The 16,999-nt window shown below is 40.8% G+C and overlaps 2 protein-coding genes across 4 annotated transcripts; both read right to left on the bottom strand.

Annotated features, from left to right (window-relative positions):
• Positions 1–257: 257 nt before the first annotated feature.
• gnpda1 (glucosamine-6-phosphate deaminase 1) lies at positions 258–3,702 on the bottom strand. Of its 3 annotated transcripts, none has more exons than XM_008284360.1 (7): positions 3,621–3,702; positions 3,240–3,367; positions 1,940–2,041; positions 1,675–1,857; positions 1,354–1,538; positions 951–1,125; positions 258–573 (listed from the first exon to the last, which is right to left on the bottom strand). In XM_008284360.1, the coding sequence occupies exons 2-7, from the start codon at positions 3,361–3,363 to the stop codon at positions 512–514; spliced, it is 831 nt and encodes a 276-aa protein (XP_008282582.1). In that variant the 5' UTR covers positions 3,364–3,367; positions 3,621–3,702; the 3' UTR covers positions 258–511. The 3 variants fall into 3 exon arrangements, with proteins under 3 accessions (XP_008282582.1, XP_008282583.1, XP_008282584.1); XM_008284361.1 differs by lacking the exon at positions 3,621–3,702 and adding an exon at positions 3,530–3,595; XM_008284362.1 differs by lacking the exon at positions 3,621–3,702 and adding an exon at positions 3,499–3,516.
• A 3,675-nt stretch (positions 3,703–7,377) lies between these two features.
• Positions 7,378–16,369, bottom strand: hspa4b (heat shock protein 4b). Its single transcript, XM_008284359.1, has 19 exons — positions 16,095–16,369; positions 15,416–15,473; positions 15,003–15,143; positions 13,973–14,095; positions 12,841–12,940; positions 12,573–12,706; positions 12,227–12,471; positions 12,035–12,111; positions 11,772–11,923; positions 11,219–11,325; positions 10,993–11,126; positions 10,548–10,732; positions 10,333–10,428; positions 9,317–9,472; positions 9,104–9,229; positions 8,888–8,995; positions 8,679–8,798; positions 8,346–8,507; positions 7,378–7,928 (listed from the first exon to the last, which is right to left on the bottom strand). Exons 1-19 carry the CDS (start codon positions 16,199–16,201, stop codon positions 7,722–7,724), a joined length of 2,538 nt encoding a protein of 845 aa, XP_008282581.1. The 5' UTR covers positions 16,202–16,369; the 3' UTR covers positions 7,378–7,721.
• Positions 16,370–16,999: the final 630 nt, after the last annotated feature.

Below are 16,999 nucleotides of genomic sequence, written 5' to 3'. Positions count from 1 at the left end.
GTGCAAAAAAACAACATTAAGTAAAATTATAAGACACAATAAATCGATATACTCTAGAATGTACCTCAAAAGGGTGTTGGGCAATTTTATACTTCCATGGCTTGTGCACAGTACTTGAGCAAATGTACCGTTTTCTGCAAAAATCTGAACGCTTCCGAGGAGTACCTGAAGGCAACATGAGTTGTTCCGTGTTGTCATGTGATTGGAAGCACCGACTGAAAAACCACAGTACTGACACACTACACGAAGACAATGTGTACAAATCAAGCTCACTTTATTACAAAGAACAAATGAGAATGAAAGCTGTGTAAACAATCACTTGAAAACCTGACAGCCTGCACTAGACCAGCACCTAATTATGTCTACGAAGATTAGTTGTGGGTAACTCCAAGCACTGCTTGACCTCCACCAGATAATAAAGGAACCATTGGAGTGTAAATTCTTAAAAAACAAAAGAAAAACAAAAAAACAAAAAAGCCTTGAGAATCCACGTATCTTGTAAGAGATCCCATCAGTTCTTCTTAGGCTCTGGTGGAATTGACTCTACCAGCTTGTTGTGCACATGCATCATCCCTATGGAAAGAACAAGACTCAGCATGTTTTCAGTGATTCATTTAGCAAATGTTTTCTCTTAATGTCTGTAGATTCTCAGTCAGCCAGGTCATGGAAATTCTCAGAGTTGCAGTAGAATGCAGCTGGACTTTTCTTTTTTGGTTCTTAAAGACATTTTACCACTCGTCCAAGAGGCTTTTCAGTTTTATTTCAGTTCAGGCTCAGAACTGAGGAAGCCTCTTGGATGAAAGCTAAAATGTCTTTACAAAACTAAAACAGAAGTTCAGTCACATTCTGCTAGAGCTTGGAGGTTTTTTCTTCATGCAACCGTGGCTGCAATTTATGAATATATTAAGTTTATGCCTTGTAAGCAAAGTTGCGATGTGATTTAGTCTCACCTTTGAAGTACTTCACAGTTTTGACCCGCAGCTCCAGGGTGGCATCTTCATCGCATACGAAAACGGTCTGCCGGTGCTGCTGGAACGCAGACACTGTCCACATGTGATTCACACCTTCCTCTATAGCTTTGTACAAAGCAAAGGCCTTATGCGCTCCAGTGATGAGAATCATGACCTGAGAAGAAATTGAAAATGTGACCTGTAGCCTGTGTGACTGAGCCACTTGCTGTTAGTGTTTATTTGCTGCATCAGGAAGATGAAAAGATCACTGAGCAATGCACTGATCTGTAAGTCAGCAGAGTCTGGTCAGAAAGTAACCTTTCCTTATATATGGTATCTTTGTGACTGAGCAGAACACAAAGAAACAGAACAACACAAAGAAACTGGACACCAGGCTCCTAACCTCTTTTGCATCCATGACAGTTCCCACTCCCACAGTCAGCGCCATGGTGGGAACCTTTGCGAGATCGCCATCAAAGAACCGAGCATTAGCTATGATTGTGTCCTTTGCCAGCGTCTTAACCCTTGTCCTGGAAACCAGGCTTGAACCAGGCTCATTAAAAGCAATGTGGCCATCGGGTCCAATACCTGAGACAGGGCAGGAGGAGTGGTTTTAATTACAATATTGATTCAATCAATAAATAGGACAGCAAGACAGAGCACTGATCTGACATGTATAGTAACTGTTACTGGTTACAGTATTTTCACTCAAAGCCCTCCTGACCTCCGACAAACAGCTCAATCCCCCCGGCAGCAGTTATCTTATCCTCAAAGGCTTCACACTCCGTTTGCAGGTCGGCTGCGTTGCCATCAAGGATGTGGGCGTTCTCTGCTTTTATGTCTATGTGCTTGAAGAAGTTGTTCCACATGAAGGAGTGGTAGCTCTCAGGGTGATCTCTGGGAAGGCCTGTAAAGGAGTTGATCGAAGTTTGTTGTGCAAGATCGCAGCTTTCAAGAATTTATCAGTGTAAAGATTGACAAATACTTACCAACATATTCATCCATGTTGAAAGTCTTCACATACTGGAATGAGACATCTCCATTCTTGTAGTACTCAATCAGTTTCTTGTAACAACCTAAAGGAGTGCTTCCTGAAGACAGGTTAAACAAAAAAGCTGTTAAAGCAACAGAGTAGAACGTAACAGTTGATTTGTATGCAGTAACTATACTTCTGCCTCCGGTTTGGGACAGTATTTGAGACTTGTAATATAATATATTAAACTCATAAGATGGCTGCAATCCCTCTCTGCAATGTAACATTTGAATGTAAAACACATAATCTAAAAATCAGGTGTATATGAACTTGAAAATCCACCTGCATGGAAAAATGAGACAAACTGTGAATAGTTTTTACAGGCGAGTGGTTTTAGCTCCAGACCTGGCCTAATGTGATCAGAACGTAAAAGTAAAAATCCCTCCATTGCATATTCATAAATATAATAAAGGTTTCACAAATCACAAATTGTGTTTTACGCAGTCTGTCGCCTCTTCAGGGACAATCCAGTCCAGATGTGACCAGTCCGTACATAGTGATTTTAGATTAAGACCTGATCTAATGTGGTCCATATGCAAAAAATAACAGCAGTACAATCTCCCCTTTTTTGCATTTTTGCAAATAAAATAAAACGTTTCACAAATCAGAGCCTGTGTTTAAAGAATCTTTAGTCTCTCCAGCGACAATCTAGTCCAGATGACCCATTAAAGTACAGTGTTTTTAGATCTGGATCTGTTCTAATGTGGTCCACATGTGAAAAAGTTGCAAAATTGTTCTCTTTTTTTAACACGTTTATGAATATAATGAAGGTTTCACTAATCAGAGATTGTGTTTCAAAAACTCTTCAGCCTCTGTAGGAGTACGCAATCCAGATTTGACACTCTACATATAGTGAGTTTTGACCCTAATGTGGTCCAGATTTGGGGAGAAAAACCTCCCTTTTTGGGGGGATTTTTACAAATATGCAAGACACATAATGTCAGAATCTGAAACTCCAGTGTATGTATACTTCCCAGTCTGCATGGAGAAATGAGAAACTATAAGTAGCTTTTACAGATTTAAGTGGAGTTTTGTTCTTTTTGGTGAAATTGCAGTAATCCTCTTTTCAATGTTTATAAGCAAACTCTAATTTGTCCATTAAGGGATTAAAAAGTTTTCCATTAAGGGATTACTCAACACTTTTCCCTCACACTGAGTCAGCAGATATGGGCGGAAACATGTGACGAGAAAGAACTAGTTTACTGAAATGGTAATAAAGATGAATACGACTGCATATGGCTGCTGCTTTCTCTTACCTGTGGGGAGTCCCAGGGTGAAGTATTTCTTGGGTCCAGGTTTGAACAGTAAAATCTTGTTTCTGATGTACTTTGCAGCCCACTCGCTCGCCTGGTCGTAGTCATTGAGGATGATCAGCTTCATGGTGCTGGAAGAAAAGGAAAAGTAAAAGAAAGACAGACGGTTTGCTTGTCTGAATGGGTTTATATAGCACACCTAAATGAGACTTTAGACTCATTAAGATAACCAGATCATCCAGAAACAGTAAAACAGACGCACTGTTAGGACACACGCTCGGAAATTCACTCACAGCTTTAACCCAGCCGCACAACGTCAGCACAACTTGTGTTGCTTTCCTGAAAAAGATAGACAAAAAAGTACTTAATGCAGTCAGCTGTTACCTCAGTCTACCTGCAGCTTTTAGTCGGAGCAGACAGGATCTGGACGGATCATGTGACTTTTGCTTTTGGACGCAAACAGCGAACGAAGCGGAAGTTAGATTCTGCTTCAACAGTTAAGGGGAAAGTTAAGGGGAACTTAAGTTACAGCACGCGGTTCTCTGTGTTTTTACACATTTTAACAATTTAAAGCGTTCAGGGTAAACCTTTAGTGCTGCCTGAAACCCATTTCATTTGTGAAACGTTTTTTTCTACATGTGAATATGCAAAAAAAAAAAAAAAAAAATTAATCAGAATCAAAAATACTTGATTGATCCCCTAAGGGAAATTGTTGTCGGTTACAGATGCCCCCAATCAAAAGTCTTAAAAGAAGTAGAAAAGTAAAAATATATAATAAACATATAAACATAAGTATTAATATGAAATGAAAAATTTCTAAACACAAAAAATAAGTATACATTCTGCTCTTGTATGTGTATATACAGAGCAATAATAATACTACCATTGGGATTTTTGCACACAGAATGGTTATTGCACATTATTAGAAAGTCCAAAGTCCAAGGTAAACCTAATCACTCAGTGTCTGACACTCATAGTGAAAGTTTGTACAATCTCATGACCACAGGCAGGAAAGATTTCCTGTGGCGCTCTGTGATGCATTTTGGTGAAATCAGTCTTGTACTGAAAGTACTCCAGTAGCTGACCAGCACATCATGGAGTGGGTGTGACACATTGTCCAAGATGACAGGCAGCTTGGACAGCATCCTCCTCTCCGACACCTTCGTCAGAGAGTCCAGCTTCACTCCCACAACGCCACTGGCCCTGCAAATCAGTCTGTTCAGTCTGTTGGTGTCAGCTACCCTCAGATTGCTGCTCCAGCACACCACAGCTCACAGGATAGCACTGGCTACCACAGACTCATAAAACATCCTGAGCATAGTCCGGCAAATGGTAAAGGACCTGAGTCGCCTCAGAAAATAGAGACGACTCTGGCCCTTCCTGTAGAGTGCGTCAGTGTTCTTTGCCCAGTCCAGTTTATTATCACTGTGGACTCCTAGATACTTTACACACTTGAGCCACATTAAACCATGTCGAGATCTAAAACTACGTTATAGAAACTGACCAAATCTAAATTGGATTATGCCAGAGAAGCCAAACTGTCTTTATAACACAGTTTACAAAATAGTTTCACAAATCAGAGACTGTTTAAAAGAATCATTAGTCTTTCAGGGACAATCCAGTTCAGATATGACCAGTCTATATATTGTAACTTTGAATCTGGACCTGGTCTAATATGTTCTACATGTGAATAAAAACCAGTGCAATCTCCCTGTTTTTATACTTTTACAAATATAACCAAGGTTTTCTATGTCAGAGACTCTGTTTAGTCCAGATCTGAGCGATCATAGAGTGGTTTTAGAACTTGGTCTGGTCTAATGAGATGTAAGAAATGTGAATTATTATTGTCATTATGATTATCCATCTAAATTTTGTGATTTAAGATCTGGACCTGGCCTAATGGGATCCACATGAGGAAAAAAAAAAGCAGGGAAATCTTTTTCTGTTTTAACATGTTAATTAATATAATGAATCAAAGACTGTTTTACAGACTCTTTGCCTCTGTAGGACAACATAGTCCAGATTTGACCCATCTATAGATATTGAGTTTTGACCCTAATGTGTTTCAGATTCAGGGAGGAAAAGTGCATGTCCCTTTTTGGCATTTTTGCAACTATGCAAAACATATAATGTCAAAAACCAAAAAATCTGGGTACAATCTGCATGGAGAAATGAGGAACTAACAGGAACTAACGGCCACAGTGCATTCTCTGCCGTCTCCTTCAGCTTGGTCAGCAGCATGGCAGTGACCTGTTCGATGCTGAACACCTTCTCCTCCTCCATGTACATGACCTTTAGCATCAATCACAAGGACGATTATGACATTGTTCTACATGACTTCTAGTGTTTCAGCTCAAAATCAGTGTGTGTGTGAATATCAATGGGCGCATGAAACGTACATAATCTAATCTAAATCTAACTCAGGCTATGGCTAAATGTAATATAATGTAATCTAATGAATAATTCTAATCATACATCAGCATAGTTTGTGTTATGTAATATTATCTATAACCAGCATTTCAGTCATTTTTTCCTTTCACTTCCACTATTATCAGACTTGTATTTTGAACTTTTTTCTGAGTACAGCTTGTGATGACACAGACATTTCACAACTCTGTACATGTGCACGTACAGCATAAAAAGCTGCTCAGCTATATGCTTTTAGTGGCTGTCTGCATTAAATGCTTCATAAATTTGAGAGTGTGTTTCAGACAACATTAAGGGGTTGTGTAAAAAGCCTAAAAGAGATGTGCATTGTTTAAATGTGGGGGAAACTGAGACTTGGTTGCTGTAAATTAAATTTCCCTTAACTTTAGGCCCTTAACTCTCGAATCACAGGCTAACTTCAGCCTCGTGCTAACTGCGGAGGTGACGTTCACTCATGAAGCTAACTAGCGTTAGCTCTGAAGCTAACTAAGCGGCTCTTTGAGTGGAGGAATGAGAGCACAAAACGTCGCTGCACTCTTCAGGCCCCTTTAAATGATGAAGACTGCTCTGTCCGAAGGCTTACAGCTTTTAGACGTATGTCTCAGTACATACATGAATAATGCCAGCAAGTTTGAGCGGTTATTTAAAAGGTTTCTTACCCATAAACTCTTTGTTTTCACCCCAAAGTCAGACTCAGGTTGCTAAGCGACAACAAAGGAGCACATCTCCAGTAAACAGTCCAGGACCTTCACCTGAGATCTTGTTTCGATATGATGACATGTTGATTATGACATAGCTTAGGTCGGCCTTTAGATTTTAACCTGATGATTGCAGCATTTTTTAAGTTATTTCAGAGTAAAATGTAGTAGAATAAGTGACAGACGTGTCTTCCCACCTTCTCCTTATGCCTAGCCCATAGAATTAGTGGAGTTAGTCTAATTTATGAAGATTTACAGAGTTGTCATAAAATGTAAAGGTGTGCCTTGCAAATACTAGTTTTCATAAATTTTATTTAGTTCTTATTTGGTCAACTGAACCTTTAAATAGCCAAAGAGATGAAGGTGAGGGGAAAAGGAACCAAGTTAAATAAGTAATAATCACATTGAATCTGCTGTCAGTATGATCAGCTGACAAAAACATCTGTCTGAGGCTTAATGATAACTTCGCCTAAGCACAGAAAGATGGGTCAAACATATACACACAGAATTGTGTGGTTCAGATTTGTTCCTCAGGTTCATGATGGAGTTTAAGTGTAAAGCCTTAATTCTATCCAGATTTAGCCACTTATTCACCATTTTTGATGTGTTTGGGGTCATTGTCTTGTGCTAACACAGAGACAGATAACCATGCACACACATTCACAATTTAGAATCACCAATTATCCAATTAACACAAACTCATGCAAGCACAGGGAGTAAATGCAAACTGAAGATTGAGCTGTGAGGTGACAGCCGCTTCTCTCAATTCTCAACGTAGACATCGACTGAATTTCAGCAGAAACTCAAAGAACCTACTCAGAAAAGCTCATTTAATGCAGAACTTGTACAAGAGCTGCCAAAAACTGTCACCTCCCGGAGCATCTGGTTCTGTGGGTACCGAATGGAGCTGGTGAGCAAACAAGAACTGAACTGATTCTCTGGCAGACAAAAAAAAATAAAACCCTATTACTGCTCGCTGCTGCACTGCCAGACAAAAGTAATAAAGATGGCCCAAGTGATTTTCAATAACTTTATTAAAACCATATTGTGACACAGACCAGAACACTTACAGAGCACACAACAGAAATAAATACCATCATGTGTACAGCGCTCATTGTCAAACAGAATTATTGCAGCTGGCTTTTGATTTATGTCATCCAGAAAGAGAGAGGGCATGCTATGTCATCAGACAGAGATACCACCAGGAGCTGGGCTCAGGGTGCTAAACACCCTGCCTGCTTTTTGACTGTGTAGTGCAGTTCCCGAAACACTTGACCGGCTCTGTTATACAGCCAGGCTGCATCTCAATCTGAAACAATCGGCTCCCGTTCAGCTTTGCTTCAGGGGGCATTAGGCTGCTTTAATCAAGGTCCATCTCGGGCTTGTTTTCTGTGGTTTCTGAGGTGGGGTTGCCTGTGTTCTCGGTCGTGCCCTTGTCTGCAGTTTCTTCCTGGGGTTTCTCCTGTCCGTTCACAGGCCCGTTCTGCTCTGCAGGCGTGTCCTCTTTGGGAAGTTCCACCTTGGGCTTGGGCTTGGTCACGATGGGGTTGCAAGCAGAGAACAGCTCCTGGAAGTTGACAAAAAGAAAACGACATGAAGGAATGGTTGTATTCTAAGAAAAGCTGACCTTTCCCAATAAATAATTACAGTACAGGCATCAACATTAACACACACAGAACACTACAGAATATGAATAACTGAAGCCATCCAATTCACAATGTAGAACAACCTCCGAGGGATTTATCTGGACGACATCAATAGCTGCAAAAAGATCTGTTTGGACTCTGCAGAAATCCTGTTTACTGCATGAGCACACAAAGCTAGTTCACCTTAGATAATACTTGTGATTAATTTTACAACAGCAGTCCAATTTAACAATGGCAACAACACACATACACTATTCAAATATACTATTATTAATCTCCACGTTGAATTCACTGCATTCCAGTTACACCGCTTAAGAAGCATGCACACACACTCTTACCCTTGTTTTTGCTTTGATGTCTTTGATTTTGATGGAGGGATCCATAGTCAGGCTCTGCTTGCTTTGCTGGTTCATGGAGCTGTTCATCCAGATCATTGCATCGCTGGCCAGCTTGTCCACTTTGGTGACATCGGCCTCATCTAAGTGGTCATATTGCTCCTCCTGGAAATCACAAGGAAGCCGCAAACATACTGTTACCAGGCAACATTTGTTTTATTAATAATGGTGTGTTTATTTTTAAGGTGGTATAAAAGCCAACAGGAATGATCCAGATCACGAGTATTCTAATGCACAAGCTCAGAAGACGTGACAGAGAGAGAAATGTATTTTCACCTTCATTTTGTAGGCTTCGACAAACTTCATGTACTGTTGGATTTGCTTTCCCAGCTCCTCAAAAGCTTTTGGTCTCTCCTCAGCCTCTGTGTACCTCTCCTGGATGGGCTGCCCGAGTTGCTATAAGATCACGAAGAACACGTCAGCTGAACAGATCAAACCGTCAACAAATCAAAAGGTGGAAATAAAGTTTCAAAGCACTCATTTACCTTTAACTCTGCCAGTTTGTCGATGTACACCTGCTTGGGCTGGTCCTCTCCGTCTTCGTACAGCCAGTTTTCAGTGTCCTCCAGCTTTAATGACAAAGCATCTCGGTCCTGCAAGAAGAGAAATATTATGACAATATGTGATTAAAGCTGAATCTGCTGTAGAGTGATTTTAAATTTTCTTTGTTTAAAATGAATCAGAAGTGATTGTTTACTCACAGATTCGCTGACAAACTTCTCCAGCATCCCGTGTAGTTTGTCCCTCATGTCGTACACGTACTCCTCTACGTTGTTCTTGGCGTCATTCCTCTCTTTCTCCAGCTTGTCCTGCATGATCATCTTACCCTGAGGAGAGTCCAAACAGCAGCTGTCAGTGCTGAGCAAGGCGGCATGGTGTGATGGCAGGATTTAATAACGTCAAAATTGAGTTACCTCGTTTTCTACAAAGAGATTGAGCATGTCGTCTGCTAGCTGCCACTGTGGACTGTTCTCAATCGGAAGCTCCAGCACTTTTGTTTTGACTTTGGGCTTTTTGGCTTGTGGGGGCTGGTCGGACTTCTTCTCGCTTTTGCTCTCCTCTGTGGTAGTCTGAAAAGGTCAGAGAAGATTCAAAATATCACAGATATATAAATATCTACTTCAAAGCTTCTGAAAGTCCAGATCTCGGTCCATACAGAGCGAATTGTAAGTCAATCCAGACCCAACTCGTATCTCGCTTTATGAATATGTTATGAAGTGTGATGTTTTCCATTTTGTAATATATTTTCTATGGATTAATACATTGGTAGTGATGCTGAATGTACTCAAGATGAGGATTTTAATGTGGCTTATTTCTCCATTATTGACATTGTTGTCATGGCGACGTTAACTGTTGCCACTGAGTTCAAGCATTAAAGTTACACCAGAGAATTTGCTATTAGCTTCTAAACTGCAGATACCGTATGTCTCGTTTTCTCCAGTATGTGAGAACATGTCAGAGTCGGCTGCGTCGGCGTCAGTTTTGCGGTGGCTCAGTCACAAGGGATGCAAAGTTTATGGTGTAATCAGGGGCCACACTGATGCAACTGATTACATTCCTCCCCCTTTCTCCCCCTGGGATCGGATGTATTTTGACTGTCTTGAACTTGAATAATGTTGATTAGAGCAGTTATCTGACCTTGGATTAAAAATCAGCTTGACAACCTTTGATCTACTTTATCTAACACACGAGCTCTGCATCAAACACATTCTGGTGAAACACAAAATTTCACTTTTGGATGTGAGATAGGGGCTGATTCACATCGTCATTTCTGAGGCTGTCGTCAGTGGCAAATGTTTGATCTCAATCACATACATAAGGATGAAAAACACATTACAGGTTTTTACAAATACAGCTGTTATTGTACTGAATCATACCGCCAAAGAAACTAATAACTCAACATATTTTACGAAATAATCAAGCATCCTACCTCCATCTCTTCATTCTCACGTGGTGTCTTCTCTTCTGTCTCTTTCTGAGCATCTCCCTGAGCCTGCTGCTCATCCTGATCGGTCTGCATCTTGCTCTGTAGAGAAGCCATAAAAGTCAGACACGTTTTTGTTTTTTGCTGCCGAAGCAGAAGTACAAATAGCAACACATGTCTCATGTTCAGCGTGAAAGTCGGAAACGTTATGGCTAAAGTACCTCTCCATCTTTGTCAGTGGCCTGTTCGGTTTCCATGGGTTCCTCTGTCTCATCAGACTTCTGCACTTCAACCAGGGAGGCGCTGGACACGCTGAAGATGCCATGAATGTTCACCCGCACCTTGACTTTCACCTTGGAGCTCTCCCCGGATGCCTGTGGGACGACCTTCTGGATCAGAAACTGACCTGGAAGAAGAAAAGGTGAAAAAAAATAAAAAAATTTGGGATTAAAAAAAGCAGCTTTAATGCAGCTTCTGGTGTTATTTATATTTGCAGGTGAAGTCAGTAAGAAGTCAGTCAAAAGGAGAGAGAATACTAGTAGGTAGACCAAAACATGACCAGACACTAAGCTCGCTCTGGGTTTTTTGGATATGTAGGTAACACATTAGGGACTTTGCTTTGATATCTTTCTACCTCTTAGCGGTTAGGAAACTTTAGTTTCTTACCAATAGTAGGATCAGGATAAGGCAGCTCATTAGGGCAATTGTAGTAGGCCTCCAAAGAGAAAGGCTCTTTCCGGTAGAAGGTCAGCACTTTGGAGAAAGGTGCTGCGTGGTTCTTAGGGAACACTTCACAATCACTGCAAGAAAGCAACACAAAGTTAGAATTACATTAAATACTAAAGATCTACGACTGTGAAAAAAGAAAGCTAACAAAAGCTTCTCTTTTTACCTCAGACCTTCCTCTGCAGCAGAGTGCCACTTCAGAGAGATGGGGTATGGAACGATGTCTGTGATGGAGAATTCACGCACTTTGAAGGCAGGAGACAGTATTGCACACTGTGGAGACATAAACATTGTTTTAATGAGAGCAGCAGTTAGGGAAAAAAAAGAAACAGTTTTCTTTCTTTTTCCACGCATAAACAGATGATAAAGTTTGTAGTGAAAAGGTAAGAAAAAAAAAACTTTTAACATCTAAGCACTATCTCCTGAAGAAGGGACAAGCTGCTACATGTGCCACAGTTTTTTTTTAATAGTCCAGCTACGACATGTCAATATAATAAAGACATTTTGATCTAAGGAGTGGCCTGGTTTGGAGAGATTTTTTTCTCTCCACTATTTTTTCCCCTTGAGCACCGAAACAAAAGCAACATGATGAGTTACATCTTTTTTTTTTTTTTTATTACAGAGCACATCACTTATACTAATACATGCAAACAAGTGCTCACTATCTGGTAAACTATGAGAGGGATGTAGACCAACTTTAAGGCCAAACTGCGATGTACCTGCAGAGCACATCCTCTCGCCACAGCTTCATCAGCATTCAGTGTAGTGTTCAGTTCCTTCCCGAAGAATTTGCTGATTCTCTCTTTGACAGCTGGAATCCTGGAAGCTCCACCGACTATCTCAACTGCATAGATGTCTTCCTTTTTCAGTTCTTATGGGAAAAAAAAGACACTCTGTCATAATGTCACACAGTATAAGTGCATTATGTTCCTGAATCAAGTCAACAGGAAGGAAAGGAATGCAAATAATAGATAAAACTCACTGGCATGTTCCAATAGAGCCTGCAGAGGGGGCTCTACTCGGGTCAAAATATCCGCACACATCTCTTCAAAGTGGCCCCTTGTGCGATAAAAAAAGGAAATGTGAATTCAGCTTTAAATGGGAATTTAAAACAACACACAGCAGATATGAACAATGAGCACAAAAAGCAGCACATGATTTCTTGTTCGTCTACCTGTTCAGTTTTCCAGTGACATCAACGTCGTTCATGAAGCACTCGATGTTAAGCGGCAGGTCAGACGAGTTGGCGCTCATCAGCTTTTTCAGTTTTTCACACTCCTGGTAGAGCCTGACCAGAGCCCTGGGCTTTGACTTGACGTCAAGCTTGTACTTCTTGCCAAATTCCTCACAGAAATGCTTGACCAGTACCTCGTCAAAGTCCTTCCCTCCCAGCTCTGGGTCACAGGCCGTGGCAAGGACCTGAGCAGCAGAGAGAAGAGGTCAACAGATAGTTGTGGGAAAGAAACTAAGAGAACTATAGACTGATAAAGCACGTGTGGTGTGATGATCTGGCCACTCACCTTAAGTTTGCCTTTATTAAAGGCACACACTGACGTCTGGTATCCAGAATGACCCAGGTCTACAAAGACCACATTCCTGGCCTTCTCCTCAGGAGCAGGGAGATCCTGTTTGTAGATTCCATACGCCAGTGCAACTGTAAGGAAAAGTGATGAATTATTAACAAAGAAAATAAGGAGTGGAATCAATTTTTAAGAGTGCTTTTTATGACAAATGTTAGTCCAAGCAGAGTCAGTGTGATGATCAGTAAGTGCGCTTCCTTGTACAGACCTGCAGTTGTCTCATTCATGAGCCTCAGGCAGTTGAGTCCAGCGATCTGAGCAGCATCTACCACAGATCTCCTCTCAGCATCAGTGTAGTAGCACGGAACCTGGGTACAAAACAAGAGCATTTGAAATGGATTTTTTTGGGACAATCATCCTGACTGATTAAAACTCCAGTCAGCTCAAAATGTAGGTGGAACCACACTGCCAATTATAGCTGCACTGTTGTTTGTAACAGAACAGCAGGGGCAGAGACACCCTCCTGAACGTCGTGCAGGTGGCTCTTTAGGTGAAGTGGCTGATCTTCATCATCGGATGATAATTGGAAGAAAGCAGCGCTCCTTGTTAAAGATGAGTTACCACACGATGAACCAGATATCAACTGGAATAATGCCATAGTCTAGCAACTCTGGAGGTTGGACATAAACTTATCATTTATTCATGTTAATCATCTCTTCGTAATCAATTATTAATACGTTTACTATTTTTTTGAGAAACAAAATACTGATTTCCAGGTTAAAGCTGACCACTACACACAGTGCAGTGATATGTGCAGATGTAACATAAGTAGGACTCCAGCCGTGATGAGGAATGTGGTTCCAGTCTGAAGAAGCTCAACATATGGAATGCAGATTTAGAGTTTCTGATATGGTCAAAAGAATTCCACTGGTTAAACTCGTCCAATCAATCAACACAAACCGGAAGGAAAACAGTTTTGTGTTCACTGTCACACTATAAATATGCTTTTTACTTCTCTGAGTGAGATGCTGAACAAATTCGGCCTTTCTCCCTGTTGCAAAATATTAAAAGTCCATCTTGTGTTTCTGAGATCATAAGAGTCACACAGGTTTTTCCACCACACATTATAAAGTCAAATGTGATATTATGTTAATTTTATTCAATCATGACATTGTGGCTTCCTGCGAAGCTACAATCAATTAAATTTTATCTTTAGATTCAGTGATACAGACTATGTTCACCAGTCTCTGCAGCTCCTTATTCTCTCAGACTTTCTCTGTTGTTTTTTTAACTTGCTGCACGAGCTGTCAATTCAAGACAGGTTTAAGGAGGCTGCGGTAATGAAAACACCTGTCTGGGTGGAGCAGGGGTGTGTAGGAGCTTAAGGGCGTCATACTTACAGAGACAACACAGTCGGCCACAGGCTTCTTCAGTGCATTCTCTGCCGTCTCCTTCAGCTTGGTCAGCAGCATGGCAGTGACCTGTTCGATGCTGAACACCTTCTCCTCCTCCATGTACATGACCTTTAGCAACAAGCACAAGGAAGATTATGACATTGTTCTACATGACTTCTAGTGTTTCAGCTCAAAATCAGTGTGTGTGTGAATATCAATGGGCTCATGAAACGTACATAATCTAATTTAAACCGAACTCAGGTTATGGCTAATATAATGTAATCTAATCAATAATTCTAATCATACATCAGCATAGTTTGTGTTATGTAGTACTAGCTATAGCCAGCATTTCAGTCATTTTTTCCTTTCACTTCCACTGTATTATCAGACCTGCATTTTGAACTTTATCTGAGTACAGCTTGTGATGACACAGACATTTCACAACTCTGCACATGTGCATGTCACAGGTGCAATAAAAAGCTGCTTAGCTATATGCTTTTAGTGGCTGTCTGCATTAAGGGCTAGTTTGAAAACTCAATGAATTCAGGAATAAGAAAATAAAACTACACTTAATGCTTTCAATACAAAAATATATTCAGGTCTGATGAATGAATGATAAACAATTCGAACAACAACAGTTCTAATAAACACTGAACACTACCTGCTGGTGTGACAGACTATATTTCATATCCAGTATGCTACTTTTATAGAGAACCAGATGTAATTAGTCTCCTTTTATTATTTTCACTGTGATGAGTCACTAGGAAGCTGAACTAGTCTGTGTTTTTAAACCCTTAATATGCCAAAGGTTTTTCTCTTTGCTCTACCTTAGAGCACCTGATTTTTTGTCATGGGCTGTTAATTACCAAGAACAGACAAATTTGAACAATTTATGGAAACCACTGGTATTACAGATCACTCAGAGTGAAAGCAGAGAGGAATTCTAATTAATTATGCAGTACATCCAGTGTGTTTGGGCTGTGAAAAGATTACTAAACATAACATTTCAATTTAACTGCCAGTGCTCTTCTCTTACCTTGATGCCTGTTGTTCCTGTAGGCATTTGTGCAATATCATAGACCAGGCTGTTTTTGAGGGACTGCACATAGGGATCTGAAAATGCCCTGCCATGAAACCTCTTGAAGCCTTGGACTGTGTTCTTGCAGTTTGTGACGACCTGTTTGTGAGATGAAAAAGAAAAGAACAATTCGATGAAAAGCATGCACACATATTGCAAATTGTGAATTTATGACTTGTTCTCTGTTAGTGCGTGATTTGATTTGTGTTGTAAGCGTGCACTATTGGAACACTGATCCAACTGGACTTCTGAACTGTAAAAATTACCATTACCTGGATGATTAAAAATCCACACAGACTAACGAAACACAGATCTCTCTTTTGTCTGGTTAATTAGTGATCATGTGCCTAATGACCCACAGGAAAACATACCTGGCTTTTTGCAGCTGCACCAATTGACCGATTCCGGGGTCCAAAGGAAACACATGCTCTAAAAAACAGAAAACACAGGACAGTTTTGTCATCTGCAGCTATTTTTCTACAGTTGTGCTGTTTTGTATGGGTTAATCAAACCGATAAAAACATGCTAACTTATCGTGATGATAACAATTTCACCTGCTGATCATTTTAATGTGTGTAAATGTATATTCTATGTTCCCTTTTCGGTGTTTTTTGTTTACTGTAGGTCTGAAAATGAAGTACAATGGACTGATCAAGCCGTTTTGACAGCCAGGATCCGGCCTCCTCCCATCATGCGCCCATTCATGCCCGCAGTAAAACAACCATCACCTGACCGGGGAGGTCGGCTATCAGTCTCTGGACTAGCTCGACGATATTATTGCTAAAAGACACCACAAGACCCTTTTCATGTTGCGAAAAGGCACCGGGATTTCTTTATATCCAATAATTTCACGTCAGCTAGCATTAGCTTTAGCAATCACATGCCGTTTCCTGTTGTGAAATCTGCTAGCATGCTAACTAGCTAGCTAGCAACATTAGCTTCGCCGTGTATCATGATGAACAAAGGTTGGTTCGTTGCCATCGTGTGTCTGCCACCGGCGCAGACAGAACAGCGAAAATCACACACGACAGTTCGTCTAATCGGACTTACGGTGTACATCGATCGCTGTATTCGTTAGCGACAGTTTCAATCCCTCCGGCTCTGGCTACCGCTACATAGCAGTTCATAAAGCCGACGTCGAAACCTACGACTGACATCCTCGCTGACTAAACTTAACAGCGTGGAGTTACGAGGAAGAACAGAAATACAGTTCAGTGCTAAAAAGTGACAGCAGCAGCAGCGGCGGCGGCTACGGAGGCTTCCAGTCAGCGGACGGTGATCCACCCTTGTTCTTGTTCCATGAAGCTGAGCAGCAGCATGCGGTGCGCCGGCAGATGCGCGAGAGCGTTCAGGAATTTTCTCTCCGTCCACCGACCAATAGCATCCGACTGCGGAGCCGCTAGGGCCGGTAATCCTGCGCCCCCTACCGCCCAGAAGTGTCGTTACACTGGCAGGTATCTTATCAACCGCACTGCTGCTGGTATCCAACATAAAAGTCACATCCACTGCCATCGTTACGGCCACTGCAGATATCAGCGCCTTAAAAATTGTGTGATCTGTTTCATCAGTTAAACATGTGCACAAGTATATAAGATAAGATAAAATAAGATAAACTTTATTGATCTCTCACTGGGGAAACTTACAGGTTACAGCAGCAACATACAAATGGAATGGCATGGACGAGGCAATTGGTACAATAAGGCTAAAATGAGATAAAATATATAATGAAGGTATAATCAAGACAATATACAAGGCAGGATGGAATTACATGTGGCTATGTACACATACGACATTATAATTATACATTACAAATGCATACAGATATGTCATTATGGACAATGCACCCAAAATGTAAGTTACTGCAATCAGAATGCAACTGAGAGATGAGACCTGTGTTAACATTATGTTATAGCACATAAAAAGCTGTAAAAGAACAGAGTCATGTTTTGTTGATA

The sequence above is a fragment of the Stegastes partitus genome, unplaced genomic scaffold, assembly GCF_000690725.1.
Source record: "Stegastes partitus isolate 25-593 unplaced genomic scaffold, Stegastes_partitus-1.0.2 Scaffold356, whole genome shotgun sequence".
In the NCBI taxonomy this organism is placed as follows: domain Eukaryota; kingdom Metazoa; phylum Chordata; class Actinopteri; family Pomacentridae; genus Stegastes; species Stegastes partitus.
The sequence above is the reverse complement of the archived record's forward strand: the minus strand, read 5'-3'. Positions and strand labels throughout refer to the sequence as shown.

Excerpts from the sequence above, each read along its gene's own strand:
- hspa4b (XM_008284359.1), bottom strand. The coding sequence starts at position 16,201 with ATGTCAGTCGTAGGTTTCGACGTCGGCTTTATGAACTGCTATGTAGCG. Across the intron at positions 11,924-12,034 it reads GGCTCTATTGGAACATGCCA|AACTGAAAAAGGAAGACATC; the intron begins GTGAGTTTTATC and ends TTTTCCCATAAG. Across the intron at positions 10,429-10,547 it reads CCACTGACAAAGATGGAGAG|AGCAAGATGCAGACCGATCA; the intron begins GTACTTTAGCCA and ends GCTTCTCTACAG.
- gnpda1 (XM_008284360.1), bottom strand. The coding sequence starts at position 3,363 with ATGAAGCTGATCATCCTCAATGACTACGACCAGGCGAGCGAGTGGGCT. Across the intron at positions 1,858-1,939 it reads CAACATGGATGAATATGTTG|GCCTTCCCAGAGATCACCCT; the intron begins GTAAGTATTTGT and ends ACTCCTTTACAG. Across the intron at positions 1,539-1,674 it reads GATTGAGCTGTTTGTCGGAG|GTATTGGACCCGATGGCCAC; the intron begins GTCAGGAGGGCT and ends GCCCTGTCTCAG.